Source organism: Aspergillus japonicus (genome assembly GCF_003184785.1).
Source record: "Aspergillus japonicus CBS 114.51 unplaced genomic scaffold BO86scaffold_113, whole genome shotgun sequence".
Taxonomy (NCBI): Eukaryota; Fungi; Ascomycota; class Eurotiomycetes; order Eurotiales; family Aspergillaceae; genus Aspergillus; species Aspergillus japonicus.
The window spans coordinates 37,246-57,733 of NW_020291750.1; the positions used below are offsets into that span (position 1 = coordinate 37,246).

Below are 20,488 nucleotides of genomic sequence, written 5' to 3' on the forward strand. Positions count from 1 at the left end.
ATGCATCATCATGGTTGCGCAGGGATTTAATCGGGACAGAACGCAGAGGGTATGATGCAACGGAGAGTCAAGGAAGAAAAGATGTCCGGGCTAGACGAGAGAGAAGAAGCCTTAGGCAGGGCACTAGTCACGGGCACTAAGCATGGTTCGGCGCCGCGGTTCCTGCATCCCGCATCGATCGCCGATAGATTACACTGCAGACGCCAAATGGCGCCTTTGGAGAATGTCTGGTCTACAACTATGATTTGAGAATCTTTTCGGGGAAAAAAAAGTAGTTTCATTGCATATGATACAACAGCAAGCTAAATGGAATTTTTGGGGGTAATTTCATTATACCATTAAGACCGCGCGGGTATCTGCGCAAGCCGCTGCAGGTTAATAAGTCTAGGCCACCGGAATCCCCGTCATGAGCGAGGCGATCCCCTTGGGGCCCAGAACATCCTCCAGGCTGAACCAGGAATACACCAGCGCGTCCGATGCGCCCGTATCATACGCCGAATCATCCTGGATGGGCTTTTTGTTCTTGCAGAACACCCGCAGCTCTTTGCAGGCCACGTCCCCATTCTTCTTCAGGTAGTCCCGCATGACGTCGCCCGCGCTCATGACAATGCGACTCACCAGCTCCTGCCCGTCGCCGGATCCGAATCCCATGGCACGTGCAGACTGGGCCGAGCCGCGCGCAACGTGATGGATGAGGATGACGATGTTGGAGATGAAGGACTCATCGGGCATGTATCCCTCGGTGAAGTATTGGACGAATTTGTGGTGCTCCTTGCGGCGGATCAGGCGGAGGAGTTCGAGGGAGCGTTTGTGCATGCCGAGGTAGTTGTACAGGATCATCGGCTCCTCTTCGAAGAGTTTGGTCTTCAGGAAGGCGAGCAGCTGCAGGGTGTCGATAATGTGGGAATTCGACCACTGTCGGGTGAGCATCAGTTCCGGGTTGGCTCTCTGCTGGAGCTCCTTCTTGCTGGAGGATGACTCAAGCTTCGACTTTTGGGAAAGCTCGTCCAGGATGCTGTCGATGTGCACAATCCCGACATCCTCGCCGGGACCAGCACCACTAACGTACTGGGTGAAGAACAAGTTCGCGACGGTAGTGGTGGGCTTGAGCACGCGAGCGTTCTTGCCATCAGGCTTATGGAATGGCCCGCTACCCCGCGAATCGCGGGCGAAATGGGTTGCGGACGAGATTCCGGTGGCCAGCTCAAGTCTGTTCAGAGATTCGCTGGCGTTCTTGGGCCGTGCACCCACGAAGATATGAGACTCGCCATGGATCTTGACAAATGCATCCATATCGGGCCATCTCAGGTCTTTGTGCATGGCACCATTCATGACGAGGTTGTGCAAGAAGGCCAGCTGTTGAACGTCGTACCACTGGGTGACAAGCTCCTGACCCACCCGCTGTATTCGAATATTGAGGTGGAACAAGACCAGGCCACAGAGGATAGCATGCTGCGAGAAGAGTTCATGCTTCTCGGGCGGAGTGCCAACTCTGTCCAATTTGGACAGGGCTCGAACGTCGAAAAACACATCTCCTTTGATCCATGCATCCACAGTTGAAGTAATGCTTCGAATCTCCTCATCGCCCTCCCTGGGCCAGAATTTGGGCTGAGGGTGTGTTTTAGACAGTTGCAGGTAATCATCGATAGTCTTCTGGATGCGGAGTCCAGACATGCAGAGATCTCCAAAGGCGCCTAAGGTACTGTGTCGCATCGCGTGGTGAACGTCGAGGAAAATCTGGGCGGCAAAACAGAGCCACAGACTCACCCTTTTGGTCTTGGCGAACTCAACCAGGCCCCGAGTGATTGCATCCTCGGCAGGCAAGTGAATGCCGAACGTATCGAACATGCAAAACTCGGGCAATATCGAGAGAAGGATGATCTTGTCTTCGTTGAACTTCTCGCCCAGAGACATCCGCTCCCTGTCCGCTTTCGGATCGTAGATGCCGAAGTGGCCCTTTCTGAAGACTGGCTGGTGATTTGCCTGGAGGACATCCGCAAAAGACTCAAGCAGGATCTTGGTTGGCAAATAGCACCACTCGGCGGTATCAGCCAGGTTCTTGTTGTAGGGCAGGCCAATCTCCTTGGACGGAGGCGCAAAGATGCCGCGCGAGAGAGCAGCAAGCTTGTAGACAACAGTCTGAACATCGTCCTTTCGCCCGGACAGCGAGCTGCGCCAGTCCGCCTCCACCTCCTTGACCAGGCCTTGGGCAAGTTGCAAAGCACTGTCAGTGACGACAGCCGCGTTCATGAGGTCGATCTTCTTCTCGTGATACTCCGACCAGGTGATGGAAATGAACTTTCGCATGTTGTCCAAATCCTGAAGCAAGCAGAGGGTCTTGAAGAACAGCTGGCCCAGATACGAGTCTGCTGCGTCCTCCTCGTCCTCTTCTTCATCGACCGTCACCTTGACGAGCTTCTTCGACACTGCGGGTGTCGGTTGAGACGGCGCAGCTTCCTTGGGCTCCTCCACCGTGAGGACCGCGAATCTGTTCAAGAATTGGTCGGTATCGACATCGTCGGGTTGAGGCTGCTTGGCGTCTGGCTTCGTCGAGGACTGGCTGGTCTTCCACTCCAGAGTCTCGCAGATCTGCTCCAGCGCCGTGATGAAATGAGCATGACGCTTGTTGTTGGCAGAGTCGCCCTGGCCCAGGAACCAGGATGTGACCGCTTTTCTCAACCTGATGGCGCGTTTCGCAAGGGTGAGGACCGACTTGGGTACTGGGAGAGTCGAACTGGCCACGACCTCTGCGAACTTTTGCAGATCTTTGGTTGTGGCGCTATACTGAATTGGTTCTGCATCAGTGTCGCCCTTTTTGCCTTTGCGTTTGTCTTTTTTCGTCGCTGCGGGGAGGGTAGCAGAGAGGGTCGGCGGTTGATAGCCACATCGATTAGCTGTCTCTAGTAGCCATGTTGCAAACGTGTTGGTGTCCGCTTTGTAGCGGGCGTAACTACTCTGTAAGAAGTCAGGAAGCATGCTTGCGATAGTCGGATTCCAAAAGCAAAGAGCTCTCTGAGATGAAGAAAAGGAGTGGAGAATGGTGTGGAGGTGGAATGAACCTCCGGGGTGTGTGTTCTTAAACTGGAAATGCTTGTTTGCTCCGACCATTTATAAGAAAGCGGACAACGCGAGGACGCGTGCGCGCGACACATCAGAGTTAAAGTGGCTAAAGTACAAGTGGGTTGCTTGGAAAGCCGCACAAAGGTTAAAAAAAGGTGTATTATAAGACATATATAAAAAGAAATTAGATGAGTAATACTCCTAAGAGAAATTGATATACAAGATTGTGCTTGATGGTGTCAAGGTTGGTATAAGGTGAAAGGATGAGCTTCATACTGTCACTCCCAGCCGTCCACTCAAGTCAAATGTGAAGCAAACTCGGAAGTTTTTTGGCCATGAAAAATGCCATACTACGTGGTTCGGATGGCATCCCAAAGTTTCGTTGTCTCATCATGTTCGTCCACGAAGTAGCTAATTCCTCCTTTGCGGGTCTCACGCCCCAATGTAAGTATGAGCGAACCGACCACACGATGCAGGGAAGATAGTGCAGTGTGTCTAGTAATTAGCCGAATAAGCAGAGTTGCCATAGCCGTAGCCAGGAGGAGCTGCAGCCTCCGGCGCGGTGTGCTTGTTGCGCGTAAACAGACCACCCGTACCGCTGGTCTTCTCGGTGGGAGAGCTTCCTAGCTCAACGTCGCGGGGTGCCGGATGGCTGGGGAGCATGTCATCCGCACTGGCAGTCTCGGGGTTGTTCTTGTTGCGACGCCAGAAGAAGCCCCGGCGCTGCGTGCCGGTGCCATATGTGTACCCGTTGGCGGGGGAGGGGCCGAAGCGCTTCTCGCGCTTGTGGTGACGGGCGAGAAGGACTTGGAAGAGGATGGAGATCAGGAACAGGAAGCTATATTCAATGCAAAGTTAGCACACAAATATTTCACTCGATGACGCCCGAGGACAGAGTAGGGTGACTCACATTCCAATGATAGCGACAGCAAATGAAGCCTTCTCCAGCACGCACGCATATCCAAGGCGCACGTGAGTGTTGGCGTCGTCGGTATTGCTAGCACCGGAACCTAGCGGAGTGTCGACGTGGCCGGAGCAGCTCTGGGTGCCTTTGCGAGTCATTATGGCGATAGCAATCATGGCTCCGATGAAGCAGACATCGAGGAGGACGGCCACGGCAGCAAAGAAAGTGACTCCGCCCAAGCAGCAGGTGAGAAGAATGCCGAGGATTCCGTAGAGGGTTGCTGCACCCGATAGACCTTCGACGGCCTTCATCCATTGAGGGATCGTCTGATCATGCCGGGCGAGAACAGCGAGGAAGTATGAGAAAATGCCGAGGATGACTGCGGCAGCGAGAAACTGGAGGATGCGAATCGCTAGATTCGCGAAGCGGAGGATGACACCGCCGACACCCATGCTGGCAGTCGATGGCTCCTGCTTTAGGTGTTTTCAAATAACAATAGGCTTGTTGATTGTAGATGGGCCTGTATCAGTGCAGCCCACTGGCCTGTACTGTATTGCCCGATTGGATTGGTGTTTTGGTGTTTGAAGCTAGTGAACAAGTCTCGAGGCTTTTCAAACTGAAATGCACCGGGATTAGGGGACTCAGGCTGTGATATACTGACGGAGGGGGGAAGAATTTGCAACGGGCCTGCCCCGGAAGGCAGCAGAATTGCATTGTTAGCAGGCCCAGGGGACGGGGGAGTGTGTGGCAGTAGGACGATCAGTGGATGCAGTGGAGGTCATGTCCCGTTGAACCGCGGCCGGAAAGCGTGGGCGGAGCCTTCACAGGCCCTGTAAAGAGGGGAAATGAACGCATTGCGACGATCCCACGGACAAGGTCCAGCAGTGGTAGCTCAATCATTGGCTTTGAAGGATGAATTAGGATGTCACCAGCCACACTAGACATTCGGACCCTGACGGTGGTGATATCATCAGGGTGGAGGGTGGAGGAGGGTGGAGCCGGCCCATTGGCGGGTAGACGCAGGTCTAAGCCCTGTACGTACCGTACTGAGATGAGAGTACCCTCTCGTGCACCGCCATCCGCCCAGTTCAAGTTAGTGGGAAAATGTTAATGATTCATTTTAGGTATAAGGAATTCCGTGGACGGCTTCGCCGGATGTTCCATTAATAGAGTACTGAGTAGGTAGTTAATTTCCCCAAAGAAAAAGCTAATTAACTGTCTCTATTCTGGGCAATGAACTTCCATTGTTTATTTGCCTTGGACACGGCAGTAATTCCACAGTACCGAGGATCAGTCCCAGGGATAGGCAAAAGCAATCCACTGGAACCATATACCACAAAAAGAAAACCAAAAAGTCAAAAAAGAGCTGGTCCCAGAGGGGCTCGAACCCTCGACTTTAACGTTATTAGCGTTACGCTCTAACCAACTGAGCTATGGGACCCGGTTGATGTATAGAGCCTCGAGCTTAGGCTAAATGAAGGTTGCCAAGCAGGGACGTCGCTTTCATGACTATCTAATACGTCATAGTGGGAGAGCGCCTGGTCCTGCGTGAAATCGAAATAGCCCAGGTCCGATATTGTCACAATCACGTTGATATAGTTAAAAGGTCAATAAGTCACTCGGGGCAATGCGTGCCGATACCACACCGCTGCGCATCCCATCTTATGTACCTGTGATCCAGGGTAAACGTTGAATTGGGTATATATCAATTGTCTGGCCGAAGGATAGTCCGGATGCCGCTGTGGTGACGCGGATTGCCCCATCAAAGCCCAAACGCCCGCCCAATTTTAAGCACTCAAAAGCGAAACCAAAGCCCCCACGGTAAAATCAATGACGCATCGCTGGTCGCCTTTCATCATCACCCATCGACGAGACAGATGAGATCTCATCGAGACTCGCGCGGTGAACTAGGGATGGCCCTCTACTGTATCTCGAAATCTCAGAGATAGTGTCATCCAGGGGATGGTCGAACGGGGATGTCGGCCGCTCGCGCCTCGATACTTGCCGTGAAGGAACGTCGGTACCCGTCACTGGTGATATGTCTGCCTCCGCACGCTCCGGATGCCTGGAATATGGCGGTGGCTGTTCCAGTGTAGTGTTGATCCCGGGTGTCAGGCTGGGTTGACTAGCAGGCGCGTCCAGGCTGCGTGACTGGCTTGTAGCGAGACGGTCGCTCAAGTGGTTCGAGGTGTCGTATGGCATAGGTCCCGTGAAGGGAATGTTATGGGTACTAGCGTTTGTGAATCCCCAGGGTGTCGCTTGGGGTGGTGGCGATCTCGGTAAGTTCTGCTGCGGTTGGGGTAATATTGGTTGTCGAGGGACGGTTACTACATCGACCTGAGAGGTAGATGGGATGGCATGGCCTCGAAGGCGACGGCGCCTCCGTCGGAGGAGGCACAATAGCAGCCCCAAGATGATGGCTGCGCCCGCGACAGCAACAGGGATGGCGATGGCCAGGGTTTTGGTGTTGCTGCTGCTGCTGCTGCTAGCGGAGGAAGTCGACGTGGAAGACGTGGTTGTTGATGTTGTGGGTGATGGAATAGTGGTCTGGGTAGCTGTGAGAAAAGAGTCGGCTGCTGTAGGTGTCGTCGCGCTGGCGGCAATAGACTCCGAAGGAGATGCATTTCCCCCGGCTTGGGATGTGCTGCCACTGCTGCCACTGCTGCCGTTGCCTTCCCAACTGCCTTGACTGCCATCCTGAGATCCACCTGTGCTACCTCCCCCTGACCACTGGCTTCCACTATCTATTCCAGACATGACAGCAGTGATTGAATGGTCTGACCATCCACGTCCGTCGTTGTTGACTGAACAGAATCGCCCAGCAAGGTGGGTAAGATAAGCCAAGCCAGATCGATAAGTACGATATAGCACCACTGAGAGAGTTTCCAGTATATTCGACGCGAAGAAGCCTGGAGGCAAGTGGAGGCCTCAAAATCCTAGGTCAGTGTCGAAGGTGCACACAGACTGAACACACAGTTAACGTCTCACCACGCGTCTGAAGCCAGACATATCAACATACCAAAAACCAATACAAAGATCAAGAGACCCTGAATTGAAAGAGCCTTCCTTCTGTTTATATGCTTATGTCAGTATACTGTATCTGGTCAAAGAACAAAGAATCAGCATATACTAACCACAATGAACACTTATGCCCTTAGTAAAAGACCGGACAGAAAGTCTCTACAATAATATCGAGTAAAAAAAAGTGCAAGAACTCCAGAAGAATAAGAAAAGAAAAGAAGAAACGAAAGTCGGAAGCAACAGGATAGAGAAAAAAGAGAGAGGAATGACATGGCGCAGCAGCAACCTCTTAGTGAACCAGGTATAGTACTATAACCTAAGGCCCAACTTCGAGGGCTAAGGAAGTACAGCCCGCGCCCGCCTCCCCATGTAGGGACCGGCCTACCAATCACCACCAGCTCTGCACGGCGTAAAGCGCCGGTTCATGCCATGGACGACGCGCAATGCATTAAGAATAATATTCTGCCCGCTCACGAGGGTGAAACGAACAGCATTGTTAGCCCCATCCCCCCCCTCCTCCTTACCAGTCGGAATGATTGGCGCCGAAGGCTTGTTGGGAGCAGAAGAAGATGTACTAGGGTACTTGTACAACTGGCACATGCTAGGGTTGAAACCGTGGGCAAAACCGGTCGCCCTGTGGAATAAATGGAAACAAAGGATTGCTTTGCCTCCATACTCATGTGTCAATGAGCGCGTGGGAGTTTTAGGTCGATTGTGGGTGGGTGGATGAATGGATGCTCCACCGAATAGCCCGATCGACGCATTAGCTTGAAGTGAAGGGGGTCTGGAGACGTCGTCGCATTGCGTGGCCCTGAGATGCCCTGGATTATGGGGCTTCGTTTGAATCGGTTGTGATCGCACGGTCTGGGCGGGGCGATATTATCGTTCAATTTCTTCCACATGATAGTTGAGGTTGAAGACTAGAATCCAAGACTCAAATACCAAAGTACAGTGCTTTGTATCGCATACGAGTCGGGTGAGAAGCAACAATCTGGAAAGAGGGTGTAAGCTTGATTTGTTGTTTGACCACTCCGTGTTTCACGGCTGCCTTCCGCCAACTACGCCAACACAGCCACCCAAGGCTGCATTAGGAGGATGCAACTTGCACTTGACCTCGGAAAGGTTGAATTCCTTCGAGCTTAGTTTAGTTGGATAAGGCTCTATGCACGCTATGCCTACAGCGGAAAGAATGTTATTTCGATTCTAACCCACCAATAAATCGCTCTATTTCCAACGCGTATATATACAGTACACTTAAAAAACTTTTGGATTTATACAATCACCGCCCTTTCCCATAGTCAGGCGTGTAAGCCTTGACCTTGCCTTTCGTCAACTCTCTCAACGCCATAGTAGCATACTGGCTCGATCCAAGCTGGAATTTGAGCACCACAGCGAGTTTGCTCTCTCCCTGCTCCGGGGCAACGGCCTCCTCGGCACTAGCACCATCCTTGCCCTGACCCTGAAGTCTTTCCAGATCGGTCGCCACGAACTGCTCATCATCCCTTTCGTAGACCTTCACGTCGACCGAATAATCCGGGCCCATGCGGTTCAATAGCTTGCGGTATCCGCCCGTCAGACTCACATCCTTCCACTTCCGGCGCATATCGAAGGGATCAAGGCCACCACCTTGCTCACTGCCCATGAACTGCTTGTAGAAGTCCGTCATGGCGTTTGCCGGGTACAGCACATCGTAGCCGGGGAGTGTCAACACGACATCGAAGATGTTGTATTTGCCGCTGGCGGCTTCCTCGGCGGTAAGGGCGCGGGCGCGCGTGATGCCCTCGGCCGCGTAGGCGCTGTCGCCGGTCGCATGGGGGGTGATGATGACTTCGCCGTCGGCGTCAACGGTCTCGGCCGGTTCGGTAGTCGCGGCTGCGGAAGCGCCGGTGGCGTTGGCGGAGGAGGAGGTCTTGTCGGTGTGTTCGTGGATCAGGACCAGGTCGCCTTCGACGACCTTGTCGCCGTACAACCGCCAGCGTTCGGTGGCAGCGAAGTTCCACACAAACGACTGGTAGGCGTGGACATACATCAGGCGCAAATTACGGGGCACAGCCTGTAGGGCGCCGAGGTAGTCGGTCTTGGAGCGACCCAGTTGGCGCATGATGTTGGCCTCGGCGGAGAATTTGCGAGGCAGTTTCTCGAGCGCTTTGCCGGCGTTGGCGGTGGTCGTGTAGATGTGAATCGCTTCGGCGCGCGCTCGGTCGTCGGAGCTGATAAGAGCGGAGGCGGCTTCTCCCTGTTGCGCGGCATCTAGGGTGTGCGAGCTGTAGTGGAGGATGGCGTCGCAGGCGCCCTTGAAGTCGCCTTGAAGCATCTTAACGCCGACGGTGTCCGTGCGCGTGGCGTAGGTTCCAAAGCGCTGCAGACCGAAGTAGTTGAAGTAGCCTCGTTCTCGAAGGTTGTGGAGGGCAGTCTTGACAAGGTCGGTGGACTTGGCGATGGCGGCTTCGCGGTCCTGAAGGTCGACGACCCCGGGAATTTCGCAGTCGCGGAGGGTAATGACGAACTCGTTGCCGTCAAGATCACCCAAATCGAGACCATACTTGCGATACTCGAAATCACCGAGGACTGCGTTACGGAGAGTAGAGTTGATTTTCTCCAGCCGCTCGGCCTGTAGTCGGTATGCACATGCCCTCTGGACCGTCACACCGCGTCGATCCTTGGTACCGGCGAACTGGAAGGTCTTCGAGTTCACTTTGAGCTGGCGTCCGATAAAGTTCAAGATCTCCATGGTATCCTTGTTCTCCTTGTAGATGGTGAAGTGCAGGTAGGGGCCGCCCAATTCATCCCAGTTGATTGGAACACGCGGCCCGCCATTGCCATTACCGCGGCCACCCTGCGCCTTCTTGTTGTTTCGGTTCGGAGCGACAGAGATGTTCATCATGCCCTCACTGTCGGTCTGGGACTCAAGCTGAGAGTTGAAGATGCGACGGATGGCCTGGTGCATCTTGATCCGCAGATCGCGATCGGTGACCACAACGGTAGCGATCTTGCTGAAGTCGCTGGGCCTCGACTTCGGGTTCTCAAGAGCACGCTTGTTCAGCGCCAGAATCTTCTGTGTGGATTCCTCGCCGAAGAGGGATTCGAGGAGCGCGTTGTCTTCCTCGCTGATCTGGAATTCGGGGGCCGGGGTTTCGGTGGTCGGTGTCGCATCTTTCTCAGCTGGGGCTTGGGCGTTGTCTTCCTGCTGGGGCTTTGCGGCTGGCTTCTCCGAGGGCTGTTCCTTCTTATCCAGCTTGTTTTCCTGGACTGGAACGTTCTGCAGATGCAGCACTTCACCGGACGGCACAATCTCGTTCACGAGGAAATCGGTATATCTAGATGCGAGGAGATGCAATTAGTGACGACCCCATACAAATCATGAAGGAGCCAGAGTATACCTTTTCTTCAAGATCCCGGAGAACCCTTCGTTATCCGCACTGACATAGCCGGTGATTCCAACCTCGATCTCCCTCCGAGCCTGCGCATCGTCGGCCGAGACTGGCGCGGCGGCGGGCTCCTCCGCAACGGGTCCGCCAGCCTGGGGAAGCACAGCGTCGTCCGTGATGGATGTGTTGTCAGTCTTGATCCGCTTGCGCGGCGACTCAATCACGTCGGTGCCCTCCATTGCAATGGCTGCTTTGCAGATAGAAATATGGCTGAGTTGGAGACCGGGATCCAAGTCATGAAGATTGCGGAGCTCCAGAAAGTTACCGTCACGTTTCGCCTTGGCTGGATTGAGTTAGGAGGCGGGGGCTAGCCCTAAAAGGAAATCCCGATCGGGATGAATTATAGATCAGTCTAGTCCTCGGCGGGCAGATGTATAGATACCTACTGTGGTTGACTCCGTTGATTTTGTTAGTACAGTGGAGATGCAGGGATTCGAATTCTTTAAAATTCTGCTATATATATAATTATTAATACTTTGTATAGCTATCTTTAGTGTTGATAACTGCCTTACACCTTACCTTTATACTTTTAATTAATTTTTTTAAAAATTTTTTTAGTAAAGTATTTTAAGCAGCCTGTACAACCTCTTGTAGCTAATTATATAATAATTACTTATTATTAAAAAAAAATTAATTAAGCTAATTTTTTATCCAATTCTATATAGTCTTAATTAGATTAAGATCCGGCAAAAAAGCAGACCAACTAATTAAAAAAATTCTATACTTTTAAAGATTTTAGACTATATCTCTGCTTATATACCCAGGCATATTATTTTATATTAATTAAAGCTGTAGTTGTTTATTATATTTAATAAAATATATATAGCTGTAGATTATAGAAATAATATATTTATAATAATATTTAATATTAATACTACCCCAGTTCTTTTTTTAAAAAAGATATAACTTTTTATAATTTTTATAAAAAAATATTTAAAATATTCAGCTATATTTATATAGTAGACTTGTATAAAGGCATATTTTGTTAAGTTCTTTACCGGCTTTATAAGTTATATAAATCTGTTTATAAAAGCCTAAAATTATTTAGGTTTTATTAGTTTAAAAATTTTAACTCTACTAATTATATATCTAATTTAAGTATTTAAATACCTAGGCTAACTTTACTCTTTTATTGGCCGGAGTAAAAAGTAGTTTATAAAGTACTTTACACCAGAAATAACTTTTTTTTTTAAAGTATAGGCTAAAGCAGTTGCTTTAATAGAAAGTTTAAGCTTTTTAATAATACAGTAGTAGAGTAAGCAGTATATATACTTTAAACTAGAGATCTATTATATAATTTTATTAACTTTTAATTTTAATAGCTTTGCTTTAGTGTCTTTAGCTTTTTTTAGAGTAGCTTATTAACTTTAACATATATATTAAATTTAGCAATAACTAATTTAAAGTTAATTTATAATTTGTTAATATATTAAGCTGGTATTTTAAAAAGTAAAAACTTATAGACAGTTATCTTATTAAAAATGCTTTAAATTTGTTGTTTTAAAAAAGGTAGGCTCAGGTGTTAAAGGCTCAGATATTAAAAATATTTTTAAAACAATAAGAATTAGTATATATTAATAATTTTAATATATTTACGGCTTCAAGAAGTTAACACGTAGCTTGATAAGAAAGGCGGTGTGTAGTAGTAGATATACTGCTTAAAGGATTCAAATCCCTACACCTCTCCACTGTACTAACAAAATCAACAGAGTCAACCACAGTAATCTACACATCTTTGAGTTTCTTCTATTCGTAACGTGGAATCAAGTTTTATAACACAACAGTGACATTCTAGACACGTGAAATGCTGAGCAATATAGCAGCAGCTGGTTAAAAACTAGACGGTCGGCTTATATTGGTGAAGAATATGTATTTGTATGTTGAGGCTGATTATCTGCAATAGAGCAAGAAGTATGAATATATGTAGAACTCGGGTGCTCCGTACAATTAGTTGTTCAAGTTTAGCTCATCTATAAGCTGTTCATTGAGAAATATCAACCATTGCTATTGTGTCCGAATTAATCTTGAACCATCGAACACCATGCAAAGCAAACCGCCCAGAGCCATGAGAACTGGTAGTGAAATCATACTGGTGTACATTACTTACATCATTAAGTCTGCAAAGACATGAGAGCCAAGAATCAGAAGTCAGAGAAGAGGAATATGCCTATAAATCACCAAGAAATCCAATACACCCCAGCCACCTCACAACAAACCTAAAGATTATCTCCTCTCCATTCTCCCAGAACAAAGGGTTTCACCTGACGGCACATAAGTCAAAGTCAAAAAACACCAGTAATACTCCAGTAAGCGCCTTCGGCATGTGATAAAGAAGAACAATCAGTAGTGGATGCTAGACAGCTCGCCCAAAATGAAAGCCAATATAAATAAGCCCTCACACCCTCGCTCCCCCATCTACCCTTCCCATAGGAAAACCAGTCCAGATAAGCTGCAAGTAAGAAGAAGAGGCCCGTAGCATACACACCATGTTCGTCCCAACCCCAGACCAGCTACAGCGTAGCGAGCGCTTCCGCCAGGCCGGGATGATCTGGCACGTAAGCGAGTCGGGCGAGGAGCAGGTCACCGTGCCCGTCTCATTCATCAACTTCAACATCACAGCTGACAATGACGCCCACATCGTGCAGCGCCGGTACTTCGTCGCCGCGCGCGAGCAGCTCCAGCGCCGCTTGCTCGCGTATATCACCTCGGGACACGAGCCCCCGGTGCCGGTGCTCAGGATCTACCAGCCCCCGCCTTGTGATTCTTGTTCCGAATCGTCTTCAGACTCTGAGGAGAGTGATGATGATGAGGAGGGAGAGGGGGGCTATGAGGCTGGTGATGAGAAGAGCGTAGAGGGTTCTAGCATTCGCGGCGTCGATCACGATGTTGACGACGGTGAGGATGATGGCTTCGATGAGCTAAGCGATTTCACTGTCCGGATGGAGTTCGTAGTGGAGGAGACCGTCTATGAGCCTGTCGAGGTGCTGCGGGAATTGGTCGCTCATGTTGATCGGATTGTTAGAGAGATTGACAGCACGAGACAACGTGTTTGGCCCCCCCACGCGGCCGGTCTAGGACTGGTGTCGGCTCGGATTGTGAAGGATGGGCTGCCGATGCAAGAGGAGCAGGAGGTTGATTCCGAGTGGCCGGATGACGAGAAGGAAGACTACTGTTCTTCCAGTTGCGAATCCTCCTCCGGTTACGAAGGAGAAGAAGAAGATTCTGAGTGGACGGAGGACGATGCGTCCTTTGACGAAGCGGAGGAGTGCTGTCCTAGCGCCTCGGATCGCTTTGGTGATAATAATGACCCGGAGAGTGCGGACGACAGCGAGGACGAAGAGAATCCCATCATCTACAGTGATGACGATGTTGTGCCGCTCGATGTTAACGAGGACGCGGTGCAAGCACGCGTCGCTTGGCTCCTACAGGATGCGATGAAGTCGAATCCTAGGCTGCCAATGTAAGCTTCCTTCGACTGTCTCTTGATTCCTTCTTGACCTGGCCTGTTCTCTTCCTAAGTTGTATTCTTTTGCACTCTTGCTCCGGTTATTGGGTATATACAAAGATTTTATTCAATGTAGAGAATTCTAGATCAAAAATTTGTTTCAGTTTCATGTAGATATAAAGCTGATGATGCAAAACTAAAGTGTCATTAGCCTGAGCTTGTAGTAGATTCTAATCAAGTACACAGTGTACCCCCCATACAGCGTCATGTGCATCCCCAACTCCATAGGCAGAAAAAAAAAAGCAACTAGAGGTATCATCTATGCGAGGTGTTGCGACCTCTCCCAAGTCTAATGCTAAATGCAAGAGTTGATCCGAAAAGCAAATTCGTCGAGCACGCATGAAATCAGAAACAAACCGACAAAAATCCTACAGTGGAATGATAAGGATCGAAAGCTTCAAGAAAAAGGGTAGACGAATATCATGTTGCTCGATTCCGCAACGCGAGGGCCTTTTTCAGCGTCTCCTGATCACCGCCCTCCCAAGCAGCTCGGATGGCTCGGACTAGTCCGAAGACCGCTTCGCGCGCTTCTTCCCTTGCCAGACCCGAGTGAAGAAGGGAATCGTATGGAGTCTGTGTGTGTCGGATATGCGCTTCCGCAGCCAAGATGGCCTTGCGCTTGTCCGACATGGTGGTGACGCGTCCCACGCGCCCAGCACCTTTCAAGAAGGCATGGTTGACAATTGTCTCCAGCACGTTCTCCGGCATGAGAGGAAACTGAGTGCGGAGGAGCTGACGGGCCTTGGAAAGGTCTCGCACATCCCGACTCTGGACGGCTTGAGCGCGAGAACTGGCTGTTTCCGCTGCGGAGCTGCGGACGGACTCGAAGATATCGGATGGAACACGCAGGCCGATGGTGGACTTTCCTTTGTCGTCCTAAGGGTGTGTTAGTAACCATACGGTTGCCATGGGGAAAGAGAGAGGGGCAAAAGGGGAAACTCACATAAACCACATAGACAACCTGACGAGCCTCTTTGGTCTTACTGCGGCAATGACGTGTAATGTAGACATCGCCCTTGGGGACAAAAGTATAGTTCTGGGGACACGTGTCTTGACGAAGGCAGTTCTGGATGGATTTGCGTATTGTTAGCGATCAATGCCCTTCCCAGTATGTGTCTGCACCGGGAGCCGCTGGATCAAGATGCAAGGGCGGAGTCGCGGACTCTCGACGACGGAGTTATAGTTCCCCTCTCCAACCTCCCTCCCCGCCCTTCACGAAAAGAGACCGTTTCTGCAATCTCACCTTTTCCAACGCATCTGAAGAAGGCGGAAGAATCGGCATCTTTCTTGACTTGGAGGGCTGCCATGCTGCCCGGAGCTGCGTCGCTGCCGCCTTGAATTTGGTGGTGTTCGCAGCGACTCCGAAATCTCCCCGATCGCGCTTCCTCTGAAGACTCCTTCTCCGTGCTTGTGCTAGAATCCCCCGGGGCGATGCCGGACTGGCTGCCAGGCCGACACCGGCTTTCTTGCGCTTGTCGAATATCTTGGCGAGCTTGGGTCGGCCTTTCTTGGATCGAGCGTTGACTGGCATGCTGGATCAGGATGAGAAAGTCCGGAGGAGACCAAACGAATGTACAGGGTCACTGGACGCGGGACAGATAGCGGTGAATGCGAGATTAATGGTTAGGAATCAATCAATATGCTTTATGCTCGGACGCAAGTGGTCGATCGGTGATGCAATGCTGTAATTCATCGGCGGACGGAGGATTCAATAGATAAGCGAGCGCAGGATTCAGGACGGGGTTCGACTATAAGACGAGGGGTAGATGTGAAAGAGTGACACATCCATTGTGACAGAGTGTGTGCTGTGTTATTCGTTCTTTGTTTTCAAGGGTCCATTATGAGGTGTTCTGGCGCAAGAGACTGCGCATTCGTTCCAAGTTGATGATGCCCAAAGAAGGTGGACTGGACAGCATTCAAGCCCCCCGGGGACAAATCGGCCGCATCGGAGAAAGATGTGGCGGTGAATAGGAAGTGTGGCTGATCCAATCAATGACTGAATATCAAGGCACCCAGGCTGTGGGACGGGCAACTGGTGAGTTTCGACATGGAAGGCGTATCACCGGCTCTACGCATTACCACCGCATTTATTATACCTGATACTGCAGCACTAAAGAAAGTGTGAGAGTATTAAGCTGAGAACCAGTGTAGTACACGGTTGCGAATATGTCTTTGATACTTAGCACACTGTCGCACATGTTGGCACATAGATCACTCAATCCGAGGCTTTCATTGTCTCTCATCTTGCGGACAAGAATAGCCGAGCAACCATTTACAGCCACTGATAGGAGAGATGAATACGATCGGATGGAACTGACCAGCTGAAAGGAAGTCAAAGCAATCGGTGGCCACAAATCCTGATGTGAGGCTGTCGAGTAATCTTCTGTATGCAATTACTGTGTAGTGGTATCCTGCTGCGTTGCAATCGTTCTCCGAACATACTGTCGATGAACTGCATCAACCGTATAGATCTCCCAAAGTGACAGATCACTCAGGGCAACCCGCCGATTACCCCATGGAGCAAGAGCATATCGATAAGCTACAGATGGCTGCATGTTGCCCAACAGCGTCCCGGATTTTGACTACAAGGAGCAACCGATGCTTGATTACCGCGCTGACTGTTTAGCTTTGATTGCCTGCATGAAAAGATCCGGCTACTCCACGTTCCTGTGAACGATGAAGAAGGGTTTCTCAGGCACTTCAAGACCCTAGTTGACTGACAAGGGCAAGAAGTAGTTCTCTGTTTGACCCTCCTGTCTCAGAACTTGCTGTGTCCGATTCAGCCCGCTCGTGTGTGTTTCGAAGAGGATTAGGGCCATGGAGCGCTCCCATCCTGGAAAGGTATGTACGGGTGCTCCCTTGCTGATGTCTTCAACTCTAATAGAGCCGAATCGATCGATGGGAGGGGCGCGTAAACGCACACGCTGCATTCGAGACCATGTCAGGGGCTGTGGATTTATTAAATAAGACAGGACTTGCTGTGTCCGTTCAGCTGCGTTACACGGCAGGGCGTCTTAACTACTGCTGCAGGTCCCATGGCTCGCGTGCAGGTCTAGCGGCTAAACGATTGATGGACGGTAAGTTAGTTGGTTGACTTGGTTTAAGGGTGAAGCTGAAAGGACAAGAGTCACCAACTTTTGCCCCTTAGGCCGACTACCAATCAATAATGAATAGGATGAGGGGTGACAATCAGAGCTGAGCAGGGACATACCTAGTGCTGAGTGAGTCCGTATGTGTATGGGTGACAGAACAACTAGACCATAAAAATTCGACCAGTCTATTCATCCATCCATTTCCTGGAGGGCCACTGTTCTGCCTAGGATAGGCTCCCATTTCCCCGTCCCCAACCCTCTTTCCGACCAATGGTGGCTCGCCAGGATCACAACCGGTCGTTGCTGCAGCAGACGGTGCAGCGCCAGTTATCCCCAAATTCACACTCCGTCGTTGTGCCCGAGATTAGTCTAGACTTAATTGGTATCGGGGCGTCTCACGCGGCGTCCGATCGCGCTGGTCGGGAGAGACTTATCCCAAAGAGGTAATATTACTTCCGGGTCGGACCTGGCCTGGACAGATTGGAGGGGTGAGCATGTCTAGGTAGTATCTAGTATTTCTCCATCACTAGTACCCTGTATTTGTTGAGCTTGCTGAGAGTGTCTGCTGAAAATAAAATGCACAGATTGAAATTGATCAAAACCCTTTTGTTTGTTTGTGCTTGTATCCCGTTTGTATGTGTCTTATGTGTCTTTTGTGTCTTACGTGTTAGTTGAGGCAGTGGATGATTGTGTCTACAGTATGTTTTCTGTCACCACGCCTCACCCGAGACGGAGTGGATAGCTGCAGCGGAGAGACGAAAGGCTAGCCTCAAGAATGGTCTAGCTGTCCAAGTTCAGGAGTTGGCATAATCAGGGCCACTTCTCTGACTTTAGTGACCACCATGTCGTCATTGCTGCCCCGATTCAGGGCCAAGACGAACCGAGGAAAGGAAATTAATCTCGGACAGTTCGAGCTCGCTCCGTCTCTGCTCATTGCTCCAGCTCCCCAACTCCCCAGCATTTACCTAGCTACGGCCATAGTTGGGCATGGAGCTGAACGAAACAGAATCCTTAGTAGGCTCATGGTCTAGTCCAGCCAAGTCGAGTCGAATTGAATCAATCAAACGACCCCAGGACGTCCGAGGGTCATTTAGTCTAGTACGTATTGTTCAGGAACGGGTTGCAAGGCTCCATCCACTTCCCCCTCCCTTTACCCCGTCGCCTAATGTAGGCTGGATCGACAGCAGACTGGGAAGGGAGTCTTCATCAAAGTCAACCTTGTCGAGAGATCTCAAACTCCGAGATGGAGTGGGGGTTGATCAGGCGTGATCGATCGACGGCGGCTCAAGGCCAGCAGAAAGCTTCAGCGGGAGGCATATCAAACTGAAGATGGGCAAAATAGGCAGAGACTCGATACCGTCACTTGTGAAATCTAGATCGGGAGTGCTTCGAATGTTCAATAGAAGGATTGATGAAGGTGTCAGCTCCCAGTAAAGCAGCTGAGCCAGCCAGCCAACAATTGCCAGCAGTGATCGTGCGGGAGAAGGAGATAAGACGATCCACGGGAATTGGACCGTCGTTCCTTGTTCTGGAAACCCTCCACGGGCGCTTTGAACCCCCTAGAGCTGTAGCTTCGTCCGCGTAATCTGTGGGTGGCCATGACCTTTTTGATTCTTCTTTCTTTACTTCTTTATTGCTGAGTTGCCGGTCTGGGGAATGAATGAGGCGGATATTGTTTTAGCTGGGGGTGCATTGATCGTTCAGGGCCAGCCCCGGATATCCGTATATGAACCCGCGGAACCTCGATCGCTAATGGAGCCCGATTCATATCACGACTGGTTCTTCTGCTCTTTGCGCTGCGAACGGAGTCTATTCAGCAGTCTATGATGCCCAGTCTTGCACATTCCTGCAGTATTCCTTGTCCTCATGGCATAGTATAATCACAAGCTTGCCCGAGTGAGCCGGCCGAGAGATAATCTTTCCATCAAGATGCCGAATCTCTGCCACTACCGGATACAGGGTGGAGGAAGATCGGGAAGGAGCATACTGGTTGGAAGACCCTCAATGATGATGATGATGATGATGATGATAAGAATGATGAAAGTACTAGAGAAAAATGACTGGAAGACCAGCAGCTCAAAGGCTCAAGTGTCATATAGTAGAGACACGATTGAACGAGATTGAACTGATGGCAGAACCGGTTCTGGAGTTCTTCATCCTTCCGTAGTCTTATTTTTTCTTCATTGAAAATGGTTCCCCAGTGGATCTGCGGATGTATGTAAAAAGAAAAAAAAAAGAGGGCAAGAAAAAAAAAACTGTCAAATTATTACCAAATTACAAACAGAGGAAAACGAAAACACAAAATTCAATTTCCTAATCTTGATCACTCTGGCAATTGCTTCCCTTTCTCAATTCGATTACTTCCTTCCTATTTGAACCACTTCCCTCCTTGACTGTCTCCTTGGGAACGAATATACAGTCAGTAGTTAGTTAACAACTACTACTACAACTACTACTACTGCCTCCGGTGCAGGGACTACTGCCTTACTACCTACCGATTGACGAACCGAACCTCCCCCTAGAGAACCAAGGTCCAGAGAAGAGAACTTTACTCTCCAACTCTCCAAACACACTCGAAAGAAGAGAAGAGACAAGACAAATTGAAGAAAACGAACACACATTCCGTTGGAGCACCCTTTGTTCTGCAGAAGCTCTATCATTCTTGGAACCTTTCTCTTCTTACTCTTCTTACTCCTACTACTAAAGTACTTCCCCCTCTCACAACCACTTAACCTCCCACCACCATCACTACCACCACCACTTCCTGCCCTTCTCTTCCCTCCCTCCCTCCCTCCTCCCCTTCACTCTCATTACGACCCTCCTTTGTCCACCCCCTCCTCTCGCTCTTTCTCCTCCCTAGGATTACTACCGGGATTCATTTCCCTGCCTCTCCTCCCGATTCGACTACTATGTGCTAGACCGTCAAATCCTCCTTTCCCGTCCGCTCAGTCCTTCGAGGGGTCCCAACGCAAAGCTCGAGTTCTATGACCCCGGGCAACTTCACATTCGTCGGCAATTTCGATCCCTACCGAAAACCCTTCTCCCGAACATTCCTGACGACTCGCAAACATCTTGAAAATTTCTGCGAGAGGGTTGCCTGGCAGCTTTGCAATTGAATGGTTGCTGGGATCACAAAGTTGCTGACATGAGTTGGGATCACCCCGTTCACAGGTATGTGGGATTTGGTTCATTCAGTTCTCTAGTCTCTCTCTTTCTCCCCTACACATACGGCACCACGGGCTGGCACAAGCGGGGTTGCTTTGTCTTCTTTATTCCACTCCACCTCACTCAAAAGCCACTTATGCTATACTTGTGCTTGCGTGCTTGTGTGCTTTAATTCCGCACCCCCCAGCTTTCTATGTGTATATAGTTGGCCCATATATACAATTTGTCCTCTCTGGCTGGCCCTAGGCTGGTTCCGCGGAGCTTTCAGTCGAACTTCCGCAATTCCCCCCCGAAGTAGCCGCTCATGTGCACA

The 20,488-nt window shown here is 50.2% G+C and overlaps 6 protein-coding genes and 1 non-coding gene across 7 annotated transcripts; 1 reads left to right on the forward strand and 6 right to left on the reverse strand.

Annotated features, from left to right (window-relative positions):
- Window positions 1-328: 328 nt before the first annotated feature.
- On the reverse strand, window positions 329-3,039 carry BO86DRAFT_349935 (uncharacterized protein). The gene has a single exon (XM_025669372.1). It carries the CDS (start codon window positions 2,974-2,976, stop codon window positions 385-387), a length of 2,592 nt encoding a protein of 863 aa, XP_025522085.1. The 5' UTR covers window positions 2,977-3,039; the 3' UTR covers window positions 329-384.
- A 71-nt stretch (window positions 3,040-3,110) lies between these two features.
- On the reverse strand, window positions 3,111-4,912 carry BO86DRAFT_349940 (uncharacterized protein). The gene is made up of 2 exons (XM_025669373.1): window positions 3,971-4,912; window positions 3,111-3,898 (listed from the first exon to the last, which is right to left on the reverse strand). The coding sequence occupies exons 1-2, from the start codon at window positions 4,414-4,416 to the stop codon at window positions 3,556-3,558; spliced, it is 789 nt and encodes a 262-aa protein (XP_025522086.1). The 5' UTR covers window positions 4,417-4,912; the 3' UTR covers window positions 3,111-3,555.
- Window positions 4,913-5,331: 419 nt separating this feature from the next.
- Window positions 5,332-5,405, reverse strand: BO86DRAFT_t307. Its single transcript has one exon. It is a non-coding gene; the product is annotated as a tRNA-Ile (tRNA).
- A 183-nt stretch (window positions 5,406-5,588) lies between these two features.
- BO86DRAFT_27550 (uncharacterized protein) lies at window positions 5,589-7,125 on the reverse strand. The gene is made up of 3 exons (XM_025667262.1): window positions 7,099-7,125; window positions 6,984-7,033; window positions 5,589-6,928 (listed from the first exon to the last, which is right to left on the reverse strand). Exon 3 carries the CDS (start codon window positions 6,719-6,721, stop codon window positions 5,792-5,794), a length of 930 nt encoding a protein of 309 aa, XP_025522087.1. The 5' UTR covers window positions 6,722-6,928; window positions 6,984-7,033; window positions 7,099-7,125; the 3' UTR covers window positions 5,589-5,791.
- Window positions 7,126-8,194: 1,069 nt separating this feature from the next.
- BO86DRAFT_414060 (pseudouridine synthase PUS7) lies at window positions 8,195-10,639 on the reverse strand. Its single transcript, XM_025674807.1, has 2 exons — window positions 10,366-10,639; window positions 8,195-10,302 (listed from the first exon to the last, which is right to left on the reverse strand). Exons 1-2 carry the CDS (start codon window positions 10,590-10,592, stop codon window positions 8,265-8,267), a joined length of 2,265 nt encoding a protein of 754 aa, XP_025522088.1. The 5' UTR covers window positions 10,593-10,639; the 3' UTR covers window positions 8,195-8,264.
- A 2,260-nt stretch (window positions 10,640-12,899) lies between these two features.
- BO86DRAFT_404894 (uncharacterized protein) lies at window positions 12,900-13,877 on the forward strand (the record flags this gene model as incomplete). The annotated part of the gene is made up of 1 exon (XM_025674049.1): window positions 12,900-13,877. One exon carries the CDS (start codon window positions 12,900-12,902, stop codon window positions 13,875-13,877), a length of 978 nt encoding a protein of 325 aa, XP_025522089.1.
- A 170-nt stretch (window positions 13,878-14,047) lies between these two features.
- Window positions 14,048-15,801, reverse strand: BO86DRAFT_393626 (DUF2293 domain-containing protein). The gene is made up of 3 exons (XM_025673058.1): window positions 15,162-15,801; window positions 14,862-14,984; window positions 14,048-14,794 (listed from the first exon to the last, which is right to left on the reverse strand). Exons 1-3 carry the CDS (start codon window positions 15,447-15,449, stop codon window positions 14,339-14,341), a joined length of 867 nt encoding a protein of 288 aa, XP_025522090.1. The 5' UTR covers window positions 15,450-15,801; the 3' UTR covers window positions 14,048-14,338.
- Between the last annotated feature and the right edge of the window lie 4,687 nt (window positions 15,802-20,488).

Bases quoted from the DNA above. Each gene is read 5' to 3' on its own strand.
- BO86DRAFT_349935 (XM_025669372.1), bottom strand. From the start codon at position 2,976: ATGCTTCCTGACTTCTTACAGAGTAGTTACGCCCGCTACAAAGCGGAC.
- BO86DRAFT_27550 (XM_025667262.1), bottom strand. From the start codon at position 6,721: ATGTCTGGAATAGATAGTGGAAGCCAGTGGTCAGGGGGAGGTAGCACA.
- BO86DRAFT_349940 (XM_025669373.1), bottom strand. From the start codon at position 4,416: ATGGGTGTCGGCGGTGTCATCCTCCGCTTCGCGAATCTAGCGATTCGC. The intron at 3,899-3,970 runs GTGAGTCACCCT...CATTGAATATAG, and splicing joins GCTGTCGCTATCATTGGAAT to CTTCCTGTTCCTGATCTCCA.
- BO86DRAFT_414060 (XM_025674807.1), bottom strand. From the start codon at position 10,592: ATGGAGGGCACCGACGTGATTGAGTCGCCGCGCAAGCGGATCAAGACT. The intron at 10,303-10,365 runs GTATACTCTGGC...CCTCGCATCTAG, and splicing joins TCCGGGATCTTGAAGAAAAG to ATATACCGATTTCCTCGTGA.
- BO86DRAFT_393626 (XM_025673058.1), bottom strand. From the start codon at position 15,449: ATGCCAGTCAACGCTCGATCCAAGAAAGGCCGACCCAAGCTCGCCAAG. The intron at 14,985-15,161 runs GTGAGATTGCAG...AAATCCATCCAG, and splicing joins CTTCAGATGCGTTGGAAAAG to AACTGCCTTCGTCAAGACAC. The intron at 14,795-14,861 runs GTGAGTTTCCCC...ACACACCCTTAG, and splicing joins AGGTTGTCTATGTGGTTTAT to GACGACAAAGGAAAGTCCAC.